At 41.9% G+C, this 15,336-nt stretch overlaps 1 protein-coding gene across 6 annotated transcripts in view; it reads left to right on the top strand.

Moving 5' to 3' along the window:
- Positions 1-15,336, top strand: part of VPS39 (VPS39 subunit of HOPS complex) — a 48,197-nt gene that overhangs the window by 14,227 nt on the left and 18,634 nt on the right. For 3 of the 6 annotated variants that reach the window (XR_009051358.1, XM_057722156.1, XM_057722154.1), the window contains 10 exons: positions 1,238-1,270; positions 1,782-1,846; positions 2,154-2,196; positions 3,403-3,497; positions 4,446-4,544; positions 5,001-5,093; positions 7,203-7,386; positions 10,983-11,103; positions 11,213-11,333; positions 14,256-14,385. Coding sequence is in view for 5 of the 6 variants with exons in the window: in XM_057722156.1 (XP_057578139.1) it covers positions 1,238-1,270; positions 1,782-1,846; positions 2,154-2,196; positions 3,403-3,497; positions 4,446-4,544; positions 5,001-5,093; positions 7,203-7,386; positions 10,983-11,103; positions 11,213-11,333; positions 14,256-14,385 (984 nt within the window). In the remaining variant the exon portion in view is untranslated. Of the gene's footprint in view, positions 1-1,237; positions 1,271-1,781; positions 1,916-2,153; positions 2,197-3,402; positions 3,498-4,445; positions 4,545-5,000; positions 5,094-7,202; positions 7,387-10,982; positions 11,104-11,212; positions 11,334-14,255; positions 14,386-15,336 lie in introns of those variants that run through there. The other 3 variants (XM_057722157.1, XM_057722155.1, XM_057722158.1) reach the window with 2 other exon arrangements.

Raw genomic sequence — 15,336 nt, 5'->3', positions numbered from 1 at the left:
TTATTCATAAAAATATGTTATTTATGTTAATATGTAATGTGCTTATTACTGTTATATTTAAGGCAGTTAATACATGTTTTAAAAATTTTTCAGCTTTAATTTCTAATATGGTAAACATTGGTAGCTATAACCCATGTAAAAGTTTTGGTCCTCAGTAATTTTTAAGATGAAGGGGTCCTGAGGCCAGAAAGTGTGAGAATCTCTGCCCTAGATAATTCAAGAGGATTGTTAGAGGTAATAAAGTCCTTTTCAAATGCAGGACTCTTTATCAAGCAGCAATGGCTGATTTTTTTTTTTCTTGTGAAATGTAATGGCATAATACAGGGCAGGTCTCTGAATCTCCCACAACTCCAGGGCCTCGTTGTGGTCTCCTCTTCTGAGGGACGTGCGGAGGAAGTAAGAGCAGCTTTGGTGGTGTGGGCCCTTGTGGCTGCCTCAAAGAATCTCCACCGATTTGAGCACTGTAAATGGTCTCTCCCCGAGCTGGGAGGCGTGTGGCAGGGTGTGGGCTCAGCACACAGGCTTTAGGTAAAGTCAGCCCTGAGTTTACCTCTGGGCTTTCTCTCACTGGCTGCTACCTAACTGCTTGACCTGTCGGGTTCCTCAGATATGCAATTGGAATAATAATACCTACTTCTTGGGGTGGTTGTGAGGTTACAGAGAATACACATAAGTTTAAAAATCCAGAGCCTGGGGACTTCTTAGGTGGCGAAGTGGTTAAGAATCCGCCTGCCAATGCAGGGAACACAGGTTCGATCCCTGGTCCAGGAAGATCCCACATGCCGCGGTGCAACTGAGCCTGTGCGCCACAACTGTTGAGCCTGCGCTCTAGAGCCCGTGAGCCACAACTGTTGAGCCCATGTGCCACAACTACTGAAGCCCACGCACGTGGTGCCCGTACTCCACAACAAGAGAATCCACCAAAATGAGGAGCCTGCACACCACAACGAAGAGTAGCCCCCGCTTGCCGCAACTGGAGAAAGCCTGTGTGCAACAACGAAGACCCAACACAGCCAAATAAATAAATAAATAAATAAATAAATAAATAAATCCAGGGCCTGGAACTTAGTTATTGCTTCGTTAATGATACTGCTGTTATTATTGTGATAATTATTCTCTTTTTGACTCTTTGGTGACTTTTGATGTTAAATATTTTGGTCATCCCAGCAAGGCTGGCTTCACGTTTTTGCGTGTTTTTTTTTATGGTCTATAACTTTCTTCCCCTTTTTTGCAACAGTGTCAGCAGATGTAGCATCACCTGAGAGTGGCAGTAAGTGTAGATGCATTAAATTGCTGTAGCTCTGGGGATGGTGTTGTTTGCTCTGTCCTGTGATGCAGGACACAGGGTAGCTGCTGGGATTTAGTTAGTCTGTCTAGGTCTAAGGATGCTTTGGGCTGGGATTCCTTGCTTGGGCTCCTATATTTGACTGTTCCTTTTTACACTCTTTTGGTGAAATACTTTGCCAAGGTACTATTATGTAGGATAAAATCCTCCTAAGTACCTTGCAGCTTCAGTAAACTGTGGTGTGGTCCTTTCTGCTAATGCCAAGTGAAGGTGCATGAAACCCTCTGTTCTGAAATTGGAGTTACTATACTTAGTAACTTACTAAACTCAGTAAAGAGAACTGGCAACTCCAGCTTCTAGAATCTCCAACTTCTAGTCTTTCAGGAATTTTTTATGATTCATATAGGAGAGCAGGGTGGAGCAGCATTTTTTGTGGTAGTTATTTTTATATGTACCCTTTTGTTTGGGAATGTGAATGTTTGTTTCTTTCCCATAGGTTGCAACAGGTTTGAAGTGACACTAGAGAAATCCAATAAGAACTTCTCCAAGAAGATACAGCAGGTAGGCCGTGATGGTGGTTGCTACAAGAATATTTGACTTCTGTGAGACTCCGTCAAAGCTAGAACTTTGGTAAAAGTGTTTATTCATCTTGGATCCTCTGCTCTCTGTCCTCCTATTTATGCAGGGATCTCTGTCCATCCATCATGTACCTGAGATGCTCTTTCACGAGCAGAAATTGTGATTAAATATAATTCAGATCCTTGTCATTGATATGGGCTTTTTAGTCCCTTTTTAGTGTTGTAGTTAAAATGAACATTTGCTAAACCTTGTCAGAAATGCTTGAGTCTAATGATTTCCTATTTTCCAGATCCATGTGGTTTCCCAGTTTAAGATTCTGGTCAGCTTGTTAGGTAAGAAAAGGGGTTGCATTTGTATTTCATGTGTCAGGAAACAAAAGCTATGACCTGATTAACCCTTTCATGGTTAATTTGATAGATGTTCTTTGACGATGAAACAGACACATTCCTAACCAGATAAGGCAGGGTACGCAGGTAATAAAGGCACCAGCATCCCCCATATCATGAGCTCTGTTCTTCAAGAAGTGTCACTTCATTCATTCATTCAGTATTTATTGAGCCCTACTCTAGGCATTGGGGATACCAAGTTGAATGAGACATGGTTTCTATCTTTGAAACTTAGGTTCTGATTTTGAAGACCAAAAAGACAGAAAGTACTCATGTTACAGTGTGATAAGTTACAATGAAAATTTATAAAAAGTGTCATGGGATCTTAGTAGTGGGAGGGACAGCATTGTCTAATGGATGCTAGGGTTTCAACAGGAAGAGAGGGGTAGACAGAGCATTTTAGGCAGAGGGAACAGCTTAAGCCAAGGCCCTGAGGTCTGGTGAAACTTGGGGTATGTGGTGGAAAGTGGCGAGAGACAGGTGAGGGACCAGAGCCAGGCTATTTAAGGCCTTGTTTGAAAAGCCACAGTTTCATGGAAGGCAGCCAGTGAGGCCTTTTCTTGACAAGCATAAGAACTAGAAAGTTGCCTCATGCCCTGTACTGTTCAGCCCAGGCCCCAAATGGTAGAATCATTTTAAACTTAGTTTTTAGTCACGAGAGAAACATTTAAAGTAACTATAACTAGCTACGTGGCCCAAGTGAAATTATTGTGCTTGCTTTGCTAGAAAAGAAATCCTTGTCATGGGTTTGCACAAAATCCACAGGGGGTTTCCTTTCTCTTATTGGAGCCTCCTCATGTGAGTAGCTTTGAAAGGAATTTCTTGTACAAATATTACATCACAAGTTTCCAGACTTGAGAAAGAGTATAAGAGTGCCCTTTGGAAGTGAAGGAGCTCTTTAACTCAAGCCAGCCCAAATTTAAAGGAACAAAATATGCAAGTTTAGAAGACTAAGTGAATTCCTAAATGCTTTGTACTGGTCATGGACCAGAATAAGTCATTGTTAGTGAAGCTGAAGGTATATCTTTGACCAGCATTTGCCATTTGGTTCTTCTGGTTGTTACACGGTTAATTTTTTTTCTTTTGTCTTGAAGATGGCTATGCTAGAGAATTGTGATAATTTATAGTGGTGTTTTACCTCCTTCCAAACAGAAAATAATATTTATGTCCATGACCTATTGACATTTCAACAAATCACTACGGTCTCCAAGGCAAAGGGAGCATCACTGTTCACATGCGACCTCCAGGTAAGTGTAGGCAAGATGAAATTTGACTTCGTGTTTTAATAGGTACAGCATTTCCTACATCATTCCTACCATTAGATGGGAAGAATAACAGTGATATCCAAACTCAGCAGAAACTCCAAAGAAAATATTTGATTTTGAATTGCATTAGAGAAATTACCCCCTTAATATGGTGATCTGAAGTTGAAACATTTGTGTTCCCTGTGTGTGTGCTAGTTAGACCACCGGAGAGCTGTATTTCAGGAGGCAGCTAACCAAGGACAAAAACACTTGCCAGTGGACAGACCATTAGTGGGAAGTCAGATCTGTAACAGTACATGAACATAGCTCTAGGGCATTAAATTGACTCTTGTTCCAAACATATCGTTGTGGTCTGTCTTTAGGGAGTTTTCGTTATTCAGAAAAGACATTTCTCCTGTTTTTTGCCAGTTCGTCATCCGTACCTTCTTCAGACTCTGCGTCACCCCTTTACTCAGCTTTGATCACTTTTTAGCACTTACGGTCTATATTGACGCGGCATCATTTGTTGCGTGCTTAGGCATTTCTGTCCCCCCACTCCTTTAAAGGATTGAAAGTGGGCCTGCTCTCACTGACACAGGCTGATCCCTGCCCCTGCAGGTACTGACAGCCCTGAGCAAGCAGCATTTAAGAAAAAAAAGAGGAAGCAGTTATATCGGTTTTGCTGTCTAAATGATGAACGTCCATGAGATTTGCCGGGGCCGGGGCCTCTGACTGGCAGCCCTTGGGGAGGAAGCGCTCCTCAACCTGTTGTTTCTGAGAATATCTTAGAGAGTATGGTGTGCTGTGGCTCAGCTTCTCGGGCAGCGTGACTTTGTATGACAGGGGATGTTCAGATGAGTAGCCGTTTCAGGGTAGAAAATCTCTAGTACAGTTGTCAGTTCTGGAGTCATTGTACGCATGTCCTCATTTGCTCTGGGTGTCTCTTCCCAGCACACAGAGACTGGGGAGGAGGTGCTGCGGATGTGTGTGGCTGTGAAAAAGAAGCTGCAGCTCTATTTCTGGAAAGACAGGGAATTTCATGAATTGCAGGTAAAGTCCACCTGTTAGCTGGTCCACGGGTTGGTTGGGAGCTGCTGCTAAGTTGACCCACAGCTTGCAAGACTTGCTGTTCAGTTCCTGTGAAGCTCAGGAGCCCAGTCTTGGTGTTCTCCCCAGATGAATGCTCTGCTATGAGTACCTGAGAGTTACTTGTGCCCACTTGTCAAAGTCTCCTGGCCTTCAGAGGCAGGGGTAGCACAATTCTGCATCTCTGCAGATTGATTTACATCGAAGTGGGTTTTCACCTCTTCCAAACGCACCTTGTCCAGTTCATGGGTGGCTTGTATTTTTATTATGGATGGTTTCCTGGCCTTGTGTTAAGAGAATTGTATTTAGATGAGGGTGAGAGTAATTTTGCAGAATGGGGGTGGAAAAACAGGAGGTCATTTCTTTTTTTTTTTTTCCCTTTTACATCTTTCCAGTTGAACTCTTGCTCTCTTTCTCCAGGGGGACTTTAGTGTACCAGATGTGCCCAAGTCCATGGCATGGTGTGAAAATTCTCTCTGTGTGGGTTTCAAGAGAGACTACTACCTAATAAGGGTAAGACTTACTATTTTGCAGATATCAGTTTATCTTGGGGAAGGTGACTATTCTGAACGGCAGGTCAAGAGAGTGTCTTAAGTAGAGTTTTTGGCATAACAGGGTTTATGTTTGTATGTTTGGTTATTTTCATGCTCTAAACATCTTTCACAAATAAGGTGTCTGTGTATCTTAAGCCAGGCAGAGTCACCTCTCAATTCTCTACGTAATGATATATCCACATCCTATATCTAGCTATTGGGCTGAATAATTAGGACTGCTTGCCTCTGTCCAGTAGCATTATCATGGACTGCTGTCTTGAGGCTTCAGTGCTGAAGAATTAGATACTAATTTTAGTATTAACTTAAGTATTTCTAAGACTTTGAGTTTCTTGCCCCCCCAAAATCTTTTAGTATATTTGTTGTAAAAGTTATTTTATTTCAAAAGCCATATGTGTTTATTATAGAAAATAAGAAAATATAGATAAGGAAAATAAAAGAAGTACAAGTCATCCATAATTCTCCCACTCAGAAGTAATCCCTATGAATTTTTTGGTAATGGACATCTGCCCTATTTAGAGAAATACCATGTTATACACATTGTTCTGTAACCTGCTTTTTCTCGTAAGTGGTAAATATCCATGACATTGTTTTGTTTTGTTTCCCTCCAATATGTATACTGTATGTAGAAAAGGTTGGTATACCATTCATTTTATAGAATAATATAAATTCCTTAGCTTCATACCCCTCTCCTAATCCAGACTTGGCAGTCCTAGAAGTCTTTCTCCCCACCTCCCACTTCCCTACTCCCTGCTGTGTGAGCTCTTCATTGTTTATCTAGTTAATATATTTGTTCCCTATTTATATTCTTGGACTAGCCTAATTTTATCAGCATCAGAACTGCAAGCTCCTAGGTGAGTTACTGCTGTGTAACCGACTGCATAGCAACTAGGCAGATGGGTGCTTGTGAAGAGTCTGCGAGGGGTTAGGGATGAAGCCAGAAGTTGGAGGAGGGCTTTCATTCCTCTGACTACCTTAGGTGTTGCCGTCACTTTCTTGAGGGTGGCGTGTTTAGAGGGTGAGAAATCTTGCTTTAGGACCAGGTTATTCAAAATGTATTCATTTATTTATATACAGTAAAGTTTATTCTTTTGGATGTGGGGTTCTGAGTTTTGACAGATGCCTAGAGTTGTATAATGATTACCACAGTCAAGATTCAGAATAGGGGACTTCCCTGGTGGCCCAGTGGTCCATGCTTCCACTGCAGGGGGTATGGGTTCCATCCCTGGTCAGGGAACTAAGATCCCGCATGCTGCATGGCCAAAAAAAAGAGAGAAAAAAAACCCCGTCAGAACAGTTCCATCACACCAAGAAATTCCCTCATGCTGCCCCTTTGAAGTCAGCTCTCCTCCCACATCCTAGCCTCTAGTAACCACTGATCTGTTCTTCATCTCTCATAGTTTTGCCTTTTCCAGAATGTCATATGAATGGGATCATATAGTATGTAGCCTTTTGAGCCTGGCTTCTTTCACTTAGCATAATGCATCTGACATCCATCTGTGTTGTGTATGTGTGTCAATATATTCTTTTTTATGACTGAGGAGTATTCCATTTTATGGATGTACTACAGTTTGTTTATCCATTCATCAGTTGAAGGACAAAGCTGTGTACAATTTTTAGCCATTATAAGCAAAGCTGCTATAAACATTTGCACACCGATTTCTGTGTAAACACAGGTTTTCATTTCTCCTGAGCAAATGCCTAGGAATGGGATTGTTGGGTCCCATGGTAAGTGTATATTTTACTTTATAAGAAGCCAACAAACAAAATGGCTGTACCATCTTGTGTTCTCACCAGCATCTTATGAAAGTTCCAATTGCTTTGCATCCTTGCCAGCACTTGACATTGTTAGTTGCCAGGCTAGATGCTTGTCTCCATGTTAGAAAAAAGGGAACTGGTTCTACATTGTGATGACAAACTTTGTCATAACAGACTCTATATTTCTTTATACCAAACAAGGAGTATTATCAGCTTCTGTATGTTTGGGGTTTTAACTTGATTTTTCCAGGCCATCCGTGTTCATGCCTCTGGCTGGAAAATGATGGGTGACTCACTTTGTGTCTTCCTGTAGGTGGATGGAAAGGGGTCCAACAAAGAGCTCTTTCCAACAGGAAAACAGCTGGAGCCCTTAGTTGCACCTCTGGCAGACGGAAAGGTGGCCGTGGGTCAGGATGACCTCACCGTGGTGCTCAACGAGGAGGGGACCTGCACACAGAAGTGTGCCTTGAACTGGACGGACATCCCCGTGGCCATGGGTGAGAGCACCGTAGCTGCTCTTTCCCACTTTGGGCTGGGGCTGTGCCACCCTCACAGCATGGAGCCCCATTCATAGCTTTAGCAGGCTGTTGTTTCCAGTGTCATTTACTCTCAGTTGCCTTTCCTGTAAGTAGAAAAGTGTTTTCGGGTTATTAAAAGTGGGATATCCTGGGGACTTCCCTCGCGGTCCAGTGGTTAAGACCCCGCGCTTCCACTGCAGGGGGCACAGATTACATCCCTCATCAGGGAACTAAGATCCCACATGCTGCATGGTGCGCTCCCCCCAAAAAAAGAAAGGGGATATTCTGGCTTTTGTAGGAAATTGGATTTTGCCCCGGAGGGGGAAAAATGTAAACAGAATTGTGCATTTTAGGAAGTGATTGTCTACTGCTATTTTTACCTCTTAGTTCCTTTTCTTTTACCTTTTTTTAAGTGGTTTTATTGTGTCCTCTGCCAAATAGACTATGTGTGGAAATTCGTGGAAATTCTTTATTTAGCCCTATAATTTGATGTGGTGGTTATTGTTGCTCTTGTTTCTGTAGCTTAGAGGCACAGGGTGTATTCAGGTGTGTCTGTCCTATGCATGAGGTATTTCTGCCCCTGTGCCTGCCTCAGGCTCCCAGCTCTCTGAGATGGTATTGCCTGGAAGCATATGACCACGCTCCCAGCAACTTTTAGTTGGAAGAGTGAGCATTTTAGTTCCTGCTGTGGAGGGGCATACAGATACGCTGTCTTTAAGGGCTCTAGCTCAGGGGATAAGGATTACATCTTGGATGACGGGACGAAACAAGGCCTTGCTTAGGGTGTTAAATCAGATGAGTTGAGATTCGGTAGTTGAGAAAGGGGAAGTTCATTGTTCAGTTAGTCAGTAAGAAGTTTCATTAAGTTTGGACTAGAGCAGGCAGGGGGTTTAGTATCTAGCTTGAAGAGAAATTTCTTTCATTTTAGGCAGAAAAAAATAGTTTGAAAAATAAGCAGAAATGCAGAAGACATGCTGATTTGTGGGCAGGCATTCCAGAGACTGACCTGGCCGAAACAGGTGGTGTGGACTATGGAGGAATGAGGGTGGGGCCCGTTGTTAGAGGCCCACGTGAAGATCTGAGAGGCCAGTAGATTCCTAAATGGTAGAATTGATAAAAGCATCATGTTCTAGGGTGGTTATTCTGGTGGTAATGAGAGATGAATAGACCAGAAGGAAGATAAATCAAAAGGACAGTATTTTATAGGGCTCAAGATTATGTATATTCACAAGTTTGAGAGGGATGTTAGAGCTTCATGAGAAGCTTCATGATGTTCTAGGGACCCTTGTTTTCCTTTCAGAAGAGGAACCTTGGCAGATTAGGTGAAGCTGTATGTAATATGCTGGAAGCAGGTTTTGATCCCCGAGCGTGGGAGTCCTGCTTTAAGACCTTTGTTAGTGCCCAGCCCCTTTGGCAGTGTTTGTCAAAAACAATTTTGTGCCTTAACTTGCCAAGGGAGGGGACGGTCTTCCTAGGTAGGGTGGGAGAACAGCATCTGACAGGAAGAGGACTAAATGTCTCAGAATGGAGTACATTTTAAATTTCGCTTCTGTTTCTGTTCTCCTCTTCACGATTGCACCCAGACTCCAGTCATTTTGAAAGGACTCCCCATCCCTGTGCCTTCGTCCATGCTGTTACCTTTTCCTTTCTTCTCTGCCCAGCAGCGTCCTACTCATATGACAAGGCCCCATTCGGTGGCACTTCCTCTCTGAAGTCTTCTCTGACCCGCGGGCAGAATTAGTCACTTCCCCCTTGGTGCTCCTACTGCCCGTTCAGGTTTCTCTGTCCTGCTGGCCGCACCGTCCCAGTGGATGCAGTGAGTTGTGTATCTCCTCTGCCACGCAGGAGCTCTGTGAGCTGTGGGCTCGTGTCTCGGTCCACTTGGATGGTGCCTGAAACGTCATAGCCTTTTAGTAAATGCTTGCTGAGAGATGAATCACTGTCATTGTCTGCCACTCATTACGTGCCTGCTGGATGCCAGCCAGTCTGCCAAGTTTGAAGAAGCAGAGATCCAGACCATCTCTGTTGTCGAAGACTTGGGGAGGCTGCACAAGTGATAAGATGTGACAACCAGGGGCTTCCTAGGTGGCGCAGTGGTTAAGAATCTGCCTGCCAATGCAGAGGTCACGGGTTCGATCCCAGCTCCAGGAAGATCCCACATGCCACGGAGCAACTAAACCCGTGTGCCAAAAAAAAAAAAAAAAAAAAAAAAGATGCAGCTAAATAAAAAAAAGATGTGACAACCAAAAGGGTTTCTAGTAGAGATTACTTCTCTTATTCATTTAGACCTTATTAAAGTGGGCCAGATTTTAAAAAGACGGAGAAAATTAACATGAAAGAAGATTGTAATAGCTTTTTAAAATGAAGACAGCATAAAAAAAAAAAACTAATACAAAATAAATGCTATTTAATTGTATTTTTTGGTAAGATGAAAAATATCAACATAACAATAGCATTCAAACAAATGAAGGTATTACTAAGGCCTCAGTTTCCTCATTTCTGAGTTCTCTTCTGGCTTTGAAATTTTATTGTACTATTCATTTAGAGTATAAATTGCAAGTATTATATGAAAAACTTTTTATCTGAAAATAAATAACAAGGAAAATAAATTTATAGCAAGTTAGTCACACTAAGAAACTATTCATATATTCTTTGAGGTAAAATTTTTATATAATAATTATGCCATCTAGTGGTTCATTTTTTACTAGTTTAAAAAAAATTTATTTTTAACTGTGGTTTATAAAGACACATAACATATAATCTATCACCTTAGCCATTTTTAAGTGCACAGTTCAGTAGTGTTATGTATATTCACATTGTCGTGCAACAGATTTCAGGACTTTTTCATCTTGTAAAACTAAAACTCTATACCTGTTAAACAAGAACCCATTTTCCCTTTCCCAGCCCTTGGCACCATTCTACCCTTCCCTAGCCCTTGGCACCATTCTACTTTCTGTTTCTATGAACTTGACACACTAGTTACCTCATGTAAGGAAATGCCTACACTGAGAATGCCATCCAGCTGCCTTCCCTGTGAACCATTGAGCATCAGGTGGAGTTTTGCATCCTTTTGCTGTGAAAATCTCAAGCAGAAACAATATTGGCCAGAAATGTGGATCTCTTTCTTTAGCATAATTTTAGGTGAAAAAAAAAAAAAAGGAAGTTGCTCTCCTTTTGCCTTTCCTAAGAGAATGAAAGAAGTTATGTAACCTCGTTCTCCCACTGACACATTGTTAGGGGAGCTGCAGCTGGCCTTGGTCTGGCCTGGCTCTGTGACTGATGAGAAAGGAGCCAGTGACGCTTTCACCCAGTTCTCTCGGGGAAACAGTAGGAGCGGAGTTAGGTCGCTCTGAGCAGAGCTGGATGCATCCTTTTTGTGCTGGAGATTTCTCTTAGCATCACTGAGACAAAACTTTTTTTTTTCTTTGTATATCACAGTGTAGGACCCTGGCTTGGTATTTGACTAGTGGACCATTTGGAGATCCAAGTGCAGCTTAGAAATGAGAAGCTGAAACAGTCCATAAACCTAAAGCCTTAGAGCAGAACTGCAACTCAAGATGTTCTCTCTTGTGCAGAGCACCAGCCTCCCTACATCATTGCAGTGTTGCCTCGATATGTGGAGATCCGAACATTCGAGCCGAGGCTTCTGGTCCAGAGCATTGAATTGCAAAGGCCCCGTTTCATTACCTCGGGAGGGTAAGGAATTTCATTCTTTGTAGCTGCCATATTATTCCAAAGCTTTCAAGTCATCTGTGTCTTCATAAAGCCAGTGCTCTTTAACTAATCCTCTGACTTTTGTCTCTAGATCAAACATTATCTATGTGGCCAGCAACCATTTTGTTTGGAGACTCATTCCAGTCCCCATGGCAACCCAAATCCAACAGCTTCTCCAGGACAAGCAGTTTGAATTGGCTCTGCAGCTCGCAGTAAGTCTTGTTTCTGAGATTTGCGTGTGAGTTTGCCTTCCTCATTATTCTCCAGAGCAGGTGATTTTGGTTTAAATGTTCATATTTAGTTTGAACTGGAGGGATAAACACAGAGCTGAAAGCCAGGGGGCTTGAATTCAGGATCGGACCCTGGCATAAAAATAGCTGTGTAACTCTGAATGATTTCACTATCTCAGTTTGCTTATCTGTCAAACGTAGAATGAATGCCAGTTATACTAGCAGTATTTCACAGAATTAATAGGACAGTAAAATAACGTACTAGATATGGTATGGCCTTGAAACATTAAAGGCAATGCAGACAGTAACATCACGATCATAACTGTCAAGATTACCATTTGGTCGAAGGCCACAGCTAGAGGGCCTCCCCAGATCCCTTTCACCAGTGGCTCCTGGGCTTGGATGAGCGTGCCTTCTCTGGGCGTTCTGAACCCACTGCAGGTCGCTGCATTCAGCAAGGCCGCGTCACGAGACTGTCACGCTCCTTGAATGTTTGCATGGGATGTCACTCATGCTGTGGTTTGAGTAGTGACCATGCTCCTGTTTCAGTGATGCTGCCATTGCCAACACGCTTCTTGGAGATTGCCTTGCATATTCTATTAAACATGCCTAGCAGTGATTATTGTCACCTCTAAAGGATGGATTTGATTTTATGAAACAACTGAAAGTTGTGCCGAGCCTCACTTAGTCATTAAACCGGACAGTGCTCATTTGGTAAAAGAAAAGAGCTTTTTATGATTAGTAGGAACACTTAGTTTCTAGAGTATCTTATAAATTATTTCTGAAAGGAAAACAGTGGTCACAAATTCTGGAATGCGTATGCTTATAATCATATATGATGGGTACTTTTGAAGAACAACATTTATTTTGGGTGTATAAGTTCTAGATTTAAAACAAAAATCCATGTAAAGCAACTATACCCCCCAAATAAATAAACAAATAAATAAATAACAAAAATCCACTCTTAATAGTTAGAGACATTTAATATCCCATAGATTGTTTCTTTCTTGGCCTATTTAATTTTAGCATCTTACTATTTTTTCCCCCACTCATCTATCGCTCTGAATTTTTTTCATTTTTAAAATAGTGAATACCCATGAGCCCACTATCCTACCCCCGAAAAATAACTTATGTAACCTAAATGTCCCTCCCCATCCCATCCCTCTGCCTACCCTCCAGACATAGCCATTATCCTAACTTTTGTGTTTATCATTCCCTTAAAATTTTTTTGTTTAATCTTTTACAAATATTTGTGTGCTCGAATATGTATTTAGTTTTTAAACTTTATGAAAAGGGTATTATGTAGCACATAGCTTTTTTTAGTATTTGTTTTTCTTAAAAGGAAGGTCTCAGGTCTTTTCAGTGATCTTCCTGCTGCAGGTTGTCTGTTTAATCTTCAGCAGAGAGGATGGAAGTGGGCTTCTATCTTCCTTTCTCTTCTCTAGGCTTGTACCTACTAGGTGTTCTGCTCTATGATGAAAGACTATTGCTTCTTATCATCTTAGCTCTTGAGGAAACTATCTTTTATTTAAATTAATCAGAGAACATACATGAAACTTTCAGAAGGCAGTTACGTACTAAACTTTGGTTTGGGCTGGAAAAGGCATCCTAAGATTGGACCCTCTAAGTATAGGTAGGAGCAGGAGCAGGAAACGGGGAGAGTTACAGAGCCCGAGGAGGTTAAAGAAGTGAAAACAAGTGTGCAAACAAGTATTTCCAGGATGCTTGGAGCCCATCCTGACTGGGATGGAGAGTGTGGCTTGAATGTCTGGGAGTAATCTAGAAAAGGAGGCTGTGCCAGGCTTTGAGAGCCTTTAAAGCACCAAGCAGGAGAGCTTAGCCCAAGCATGGCCACATGTTGATGGTGGCCTGGACTAGGGTGACAGCCATAAAAGAGGAAAAGAAAGGAAGAGAAAACATGGAAAGACTTTTTTTTTTAAGTTGGGGAGTAGTTGACATGGAGAGACATTTTGTTTTTTTGTTGTGGTTAGTTTTTTTTTTTTTAGTCAGTGTTTCTCAAACTTAAATATGTATCTAAATTACATAGGGATCTTGTTAAAATCAGACTCCGATTTAGTAGGTCTTGGAGAGACATTTTGAAGGAAGAAGTTAAATGTGGCAAAGATTGGTTTAAAAGGATATAAAGGGAGAAAAGTTTAAAGGAAGAAATAGATATATTAAGTACCTCTCTGTATTTATTTGGCTTTTACTGTGAACAGGACCTTTCCCAACCACGCCAGCTATGCTAAACATCTTTCATTGCTTGAGCCGGCCGTGTTCTCTCTCTGTCATTTTAGGGCCTTGCACACACGTGCTGTCCTCTTGGCCTGGAATCCCCTCCCCTCCTGTCTCACCTGCCAGCCTCGCCTGGCTAACTCCAGGTCATCCTTTGTTTCTCTTTGCATTCCTCCTGGGAGCCTTCACGGACCCACCACTCACACACTAGACTGAGTATCCCACCCACGTGCTTCTATCATCACTCACCCTGTTTTGTTTTGATTTTTTGTTTTTAAACGAAATTCTAGACTTTATTCAGATTTCACCAAGTTTTCCTATTAATGTCCCTTTTTTCTGTTCCAGGTTCATATCCGAAAATCACATTGTATTTAACTGTCATGCATTCTTAATGTCCTCTGATCTGTCGCAGTTTCTTAGTCTTTCCTTGTTTTTCATGACCCTGACAGTTTTTAGGAGTACTGGTCAGGTATTTTGTAGAAATCCTGTTGTATTTTAATTGCATGATTACTTATGATTGGAAAGTAAGGGCAGTCTGAGGTCAGAGCCACATGACTGCTCCGTACCCTTTGGCATATGCACGTGCCGGGATCTCGTCTGATTCCTGGTATGTATTGAATAAATACTTGTTGAGTGAGTGGGCTTCTACCTGTTCTACTCTCTTATCAGGAAATGAAAGATGATTCCGACAGTGAAAAGCAGCAACAGATCCATCACATTAAGAACTTGTATGCCTTCAACCTCTTCTGCCAGAAGCGTTTTGATGAGTCCATGCAGGTCTTTGCTAAACTTGGCACAGGTAACAAGTGGATATGATATAGGGATAAGGAACTAAACCAGGGCGGGGCGGGGGTGGGTACTGGAAAGGATGGGGAGCAATGACAGCAGACTTCTGAGAACGGGGAAAGTCTATGTAAATTGATCCTCATACCTAACAGGATCCTGTGGGTGGCCGTGTAGCTATGTGTTTACAGTCCTGATCTTATGGTTCTGGTCTCACCTATACACATAGAGACTGCCAGTTTTCCAGGGTGCTTTGCCCTTGCCATTAGAGGAAGGTAACAAAGTCATTCAAGTCAGCACATGCGTGTTTGATCATCTAGTGGTTATTGACTGCTATTCTAGACAAAAATCACTGAGCTGAGCTTGGTAGGATTCAATACTAGGTCATTTTTAAGAGCCACACAGGGCAGTGCTGCAAAGCCCTTTCTTTTCTCAGCGTCCTAAAAGCTCTCTAGACATTAGAGCATTGTGGTGAGGAGCAGGTACTCTGGAGTCAGACTGCCCGACCTCAGGCAGAGTTACTGGACTTCTCTCTGCTTCGTTTTCTCCTCTGCTAAACAGGGTGAATAGTACTACTCACCTCATAGTGTTGCAGTGAAGATTAGGTTAAGTGCTTAGAACAGGAAAGTGCCTAGAACAGTGTGTGGTACTTAATAAATGCCAGGTAAGTGTTTGCTGTTATTATTATTAAATTTTTCATTTGGGTATATTCTATTTTCGCTTAATTTAGATCAATCTGTATATACTTGGTTTGACTCTGTACCTCCTCTTTTTTCCTCCTCTTTGTTTACCTTTTTTCCATCTTCCCTTGACCTTGGCCAACATTAAACTGTGGTAACTCCCTGTATCAGTTAAGGCTTTTGGTTGTAAGGAATAAAGACCAATTCTGGAGAATTCAAACAGTATCTGGTTAAATTAAGCATGGCTTACTGGAATATTAAGGGAATGGCAGTTGGAGGAGTCTACA

This window comes from Hippopotamus amphibius, chromosome 2 (assembly GCF_030028045.1).
Source record: "Hippopotamus amphibius kiboko isolate mHipAmp2 chromosome 2, mHipAmp2.hap2, whole genome shotgun sequence".
Classification (NCBI taxonomy): Eukaryota; Metazoa; Chordata; class Mammalia; order Artiodactyla; family Hippopotamidae; genus Hippopotamus; species Hippopotamus amphibius.
Note: the sequence above shows the minus strand (reverse complement) of the source record. Positions and strands in the feature narration are given on the sequence as shown.